Source organism: Camelina sativa, chromosome 14, assembly GCF_000633955.1.
Source record: "Camelina sativa cultivar DH55 chromosome 14, Cs, whole genome shotgun sequence".
NCBI lineage: Eukaryota > Viridiplantae > Streptophyta > Magnoliopsida > Brassicales > Brassicaceae > Camelina > Camelina sativa.
This window is the reverse complement of record NC_025698.1, coordinates 7,248,614-7,253,534: the sequence shown is the minus strand read 5'-3', so window position 1 is coordinate 7,253,534 and position 4,921 is coordinate 7,248,614. Positions and strand designations below refer to the sequence as shown.

The 4,921-nt window shown below is 39.0% G+C and overlaps 1 protein-coding gene across 1 annotated transcript in view; it reads right to left on the bottom strand.

Moving 5' to 3' along the window:
• LOC109128650 overlaps nt 1,579-4,921 on the bottom strand; it is a 5,038-nt gene continuing 1,695 nt past the window's right edge. The window contains exons 5-6 of the mRNA XM_019235456.1: nt 1,853-2,009; nt 1,579-1,647 (exon numbers count right to left, since the gene is read on the bottom strand). Coding sequence (XP_019091001.1) covers nt 1,579-1,647; nt 1,853-2,009 — 226 coding nt within the window. The remainder of the gene's footprint in view (nt 1,648-1,852; nt 2,010-4,921) is intronic.

The window sequence follows — 4,921 nt, the reverse complement described above, 5'->3', positions numbered from 1 at the left end:
TTTTTTTTTTTTTTTTTTTTTTTGCTCTCTCTCTCAGGGGCACTTGAGGTGGATGATAGGTGCATTGAAACGGATGAATCTGCGCCCTGGTTTTGCTAAGGATGCCTCCTTGATGTTAATAAACCTGGCCTCCTTTGTACCATTGGCCAAGGCTTTGATACTTTCGACACGCATCTCTCTAGTCCAGAACATGAACATCAGGTAATTTAAGCATCCTAGCCAAACCTCTTGTTTTTTCAATACCTCTTGTCCTTGTCTTAACAATATTTTTGAGTCAAACAACCTCTTACCACTACTAGTTTCCCTTTCTCACTTCTTCTTGTTTTTTGCCTAAAGATGATGTTGCGCTCGTGCCCTTCTAGATCTAATCCACGTGTTGAGAAGTATGATGATGAGTGCGATGATGAGGAGTGGGATGATGAGTGCGATGATGAGGAGTGGGATGATGAGGCAAGTTTTTTTTTCTTTCTTTTTTTTAAAGTTCCCTGCTTTAAATCCTCTTTCCTCTAGTAATTTCCCATTCTCACGTAATTTGACCCTATGTTACCTTTTTCTGCCGGATGTTCATTGGTTCTTCCCTCCGCAGCATCCAGACATATTTCAAACTGCTTATCCTCAACCAAAGGCAAGCCTCTTTGTTTGCCTAATTAATTCTGACCCCCCATGTTATCTCTGCTTGAAAACTCCTTTTCTCAAGTTTTGTTTGCCTAATTCTGACGCCAATGTTTTTTTTGGCCTTTCTGTTCAAGCAGACGTGGGATTGGTACTCTCAGCTGCGTCGAGAAATGTCTGCAACATCCATTGCGGATACCCAACTAAAGGCAAGCGTGCGTTTGAGATTTCTAATGTTTAGTTTTGTAAGTTTGACCTCAAATGTTTGTTTTTTCCTTCAAGCAGACTGGGGAACAGCCGGGGGAGTTTGCAGCACCAAGTGAGCGTCCCCATGATTTTGCTACTACCATGGCGAGTGACCATCTAAAGGCAAGTTTTTTTAAAATATCTGAAAACGTTGAGATTTCTTATTTTTAGAATTCTGGGTCTTTCTTCATGAAAACTATAAAACATTGCAGGGGAAGCGATAAATGTTGTCGCGGAAGTGCAAGTAACCGATGACGTGAAGAAGTGGAAGGAGAAGGGTACATAGCCCATGGTGTTCTTCTTCTTCTCTCTAAGGCATTTAGTATTGAGAATGGTTTGTTCTACTTCTGGCGGCAAATGTTGGGTTAACTTAATCTATGCTGCTTATTTTCAAGTCTCTTTTTATTTTATTTTTATGAAGTTTGTTAATTCTGTTTCAAATGATCAAAAGAGCTCTTTCGGCAATAGTAAAACATTTTAAAAGATTTGTGTTGATGACAGTCAAAGAAGAGTAGTACACTATCTCCAATGAGTAAATCTAAGATATTAGTGTAGAAACAAGAGTTAGCATATAAAAGCAATTAACAAAACAGTTTTAAACACGCAACAATTTGATCCAATGTAAGTAAAAAAGCAGAGACATTTACTTAGTTTGTTGCATCTGCTACGCCTCCATCATCTTAAACAGAACAGGTGAAAAAAAAATAGTATCACGTTTGGTCACTTGTAAGCTTTGAATTTGATCAAGCTAATGGGAAATTCGTTGCCATCCACATCCCCTTCCAATACCTGCTTGCAAACCATCAAAATTTGACACAGGACTAAAACACACAACAGGAAATAGACATGAAGACTTGGATCTGTTTTGCAGTATGTTAAGGAGAAGAGAGTAAACAATATCCGACAATAACTTGTGTTTGAATAAAGAAATAAGAACAAGCCTCGGACCTCAGAGAACCCCTTGTAAACTGTCTAGTATGAGAGAAATAGAGACCAATGGAGCCATCTTCGCAACATAGGCGGTGGTTTCCTCGTCACTGCTGAAAACATGGCCGACTAATAGAGAGACGTACTCGCTATAAATGCATCCAATACTGCAAGAGACATTGCCCCATGGACCACGATATGTGTTGCTAGAGAGTTTGCGGCACCTAATTTATTTGAGATTCTTGTGCTACACAAGATATATCCGCTTATGAATATGAAATCATATGATTCCTTCCCATTTACAGCAGGCACGCTTCAGTATTTATGTACTGCATAATGGTGACTCTAACCAGTTGTATCGAATACATTATGAAAATTGCTTTTGCAGATTTAAGATTGTGACAAGATATTGAAAGTTTATAGATGCAAGGCTGCAACCCATAAGAGCGTTTTTAACAAGAAATGTGCTGACAGTGAGAAATTAAAAGGAACAGAGAAGATATGAACCAATTCTTAATCATTTGAGTGTTGGCAGATGCAACAAGCTAAGTAAATGTCTCTGTTGTCATGATGATCCGCCAGTAGAAAGGTATTATTGATTACTTGTTTCGAAAGTTGGTGGGTTTGATGCAGTTTCCGATAATTAAAGAAACTGTAGACAAAAAAATGCTCTTGAATATGCATCTCTGTTATTTAAATTATTTTGCCTATGAAAACAATTTTTAGAAATGTTTTACTGTTTTTTTACTTCATCAGTTTTGGTTTTTTAAAGTCGATAAGAAGAGACGAGACTTGAAAATAAGCATAGCTATAATTATAAAGTTAACCAAACCAAACATTTGCCGCTGGAAGTAGAACATACCATTCATAAATCACAAATGCCTTTGAGAAGAAGAAGAAAAACACCATGGGCCATGTACTCGTCGTCGTCTTTTTCTTCTTCTTGGTGTTGTTGCAACCATGTGTGGATCCTGAGGAACCAATGCGGCCGAGGGAACCAATATGAACATCCAGTGGAAAAAGGTGACATAAGGTCAAATTTAGGCAAACAAAAGTAAAAAAAAAAAATCAGAAATCTCAGAGGCTTGCCTTTGGTTGAGTATAAGCAGTTGCAAAAATGTCTGGATGCTGCGGAGGGAAGAACCAATGAACATCCAGTAGAAAAAAGTTAACATAGTGTCAAATTACGTGAGAAAGGAAATTACTAGTGGTAAGAGGGTTCAGAACATATGCATATTGAGGTCAAAGTTAGGCAGACAAACAAAACTAGGAAGCAAGGAAAGGGATTTCAAGCACTTCCGCTGCAATGTTTTTTGCGCTTCTGCTACAATATTTTAGCTTTCATTCAGAAAAACCAAGAATTCTACAGATTAGAAACCTCAACGTTTTCAGATATTTTTAAAAACTTGCCTCTGGTTGGTCCATCACCATGGAAGTAGTAGCACAATCACGGGGACTCTCACTTGGTGCTGCAAACTCCCCCGGCTGTTCCCCAGTCTGCTTGAAAGAAGNTGCCTTTGAGAAGAAGAAGAAAAACACCATGGGCCATGTACTCGTCGTCGTCTTTTTCTTCTTCTTGGTGTTGTTGCAACCATGTGTGGATCCTGAGGAACCAATGCGGCCGAGGGAACCAATATGAACATCCAGTGGAAAAAGGTGACATAAGGTCAAATTTAGGCAAACAAAAGTAAAAAAAAAAAATCAGAAATCTCAGAGGCTTGCCTTTGGTTGAGTATAAGCAGTTGCAAAAATGTCTGGATGCTGCGGAGGGAAGAACCAATGAACATCCAGTAGAAAAAAGTTAACATAGTGTCAAATTACGTGAGAAAGGAAATTACTAGTGGTAAGAGGGTTCAGAACATATGCATATTGAGGTCAAAGTTAGGCAGACAAACAAAACTAGGAAGCAAGGAAAGGGATTTCAAGCACTTCCGCTGCAATGTTTTTTGCGCTTCTGCTACAATATTTTAGCTTTCATTCAGAAAAACCAAGAATTCTACAGATTAGAAACCTCAACGTTTTCAGATATTTTTAAAAACTTGCCTCTGGTTGGTCCATCACCATGGAAGTAGTAGCACAATCACGGGGACTCTCACTTGGTGCTGCAAACTCCCCCGGCTGTTCCCCAGTCTGCTTGAAAGAAGAAAAAAAATGCACATTGGGTCAAACTTAAGCAAAACTAGGAAGTGAGAAAGGGTTTTCAAAGCAGATCACATTTGGGGTGGGGGTTGTTTTAAATTTAGGCAAACAAACAAAACTGAAATTTAGAAATCTCAAACGCTTGCCTCAAAGGGAATCATCCAAGAAAAATCAGACGCGCTTGGTGTTGCGGACGTGTTTGAATGCTGACCAGGGAGCCAATCCCACGTCTGATTGAAAAGAAAACCAAAATGCACATTCGGGGTCAGAATTAGGCGGAATCCGAATTAGACAGAAAAAAACAGGACGTAGCTTTTCAAGAAGATAACATTGGGGTGTCAAATATAGGCAAAAAAAAGTAAAAANGCGGCCGAGGGAACCAATATGAACATCCAGTGGAAAAAGGTGACATAAGGTCAAATTTAGGCAAACAAAAGTAAAAAAAAAAAATCAGAAATCTCAGAGGCTTGCCTTTGGTTGAGTATAAGCAGTTGCAAAAATGTCTGGATGCTGCGGAGGGAAGAACCAATGAACATCCAGTAGAAAAAAGTTAACATAGTGTCAAATTACGTGAGAAAGGAAATTACTAGTGGTAAGAGGGTTCAGAACATATGCATATTGAGGTCAAAGTTAGGCAGACAAACAAAACTAGGAAGCAAGGAAAGGGATTTCAAGCACTTCCGCTGCAATGTTTTTTGCGCTTCTGCTACAATATTTTAGCTTTCATTCAGAAAAACCAAGAATTCTACAGATTAGAAACCTCAACGTTTTCAGATATTTTTAAAAACTTGCCTCTGGTTGGTCCATCACCATGGAAGTAGTAGCACAATCACGGGGACTCTCACTTGGTGCTGCAAACTCCCCCGGCTGTTCCCCAGTCTGCTTGAAAGAAGAAAAAAAATGCACATTGGGTCAAACTTAAGCAAAACTAGGAAGTGAGAAAGGGTTTTCAAAGCAGATCACATTTGGGGTGGGGGTTGTTTTAAATTTAGGCAAA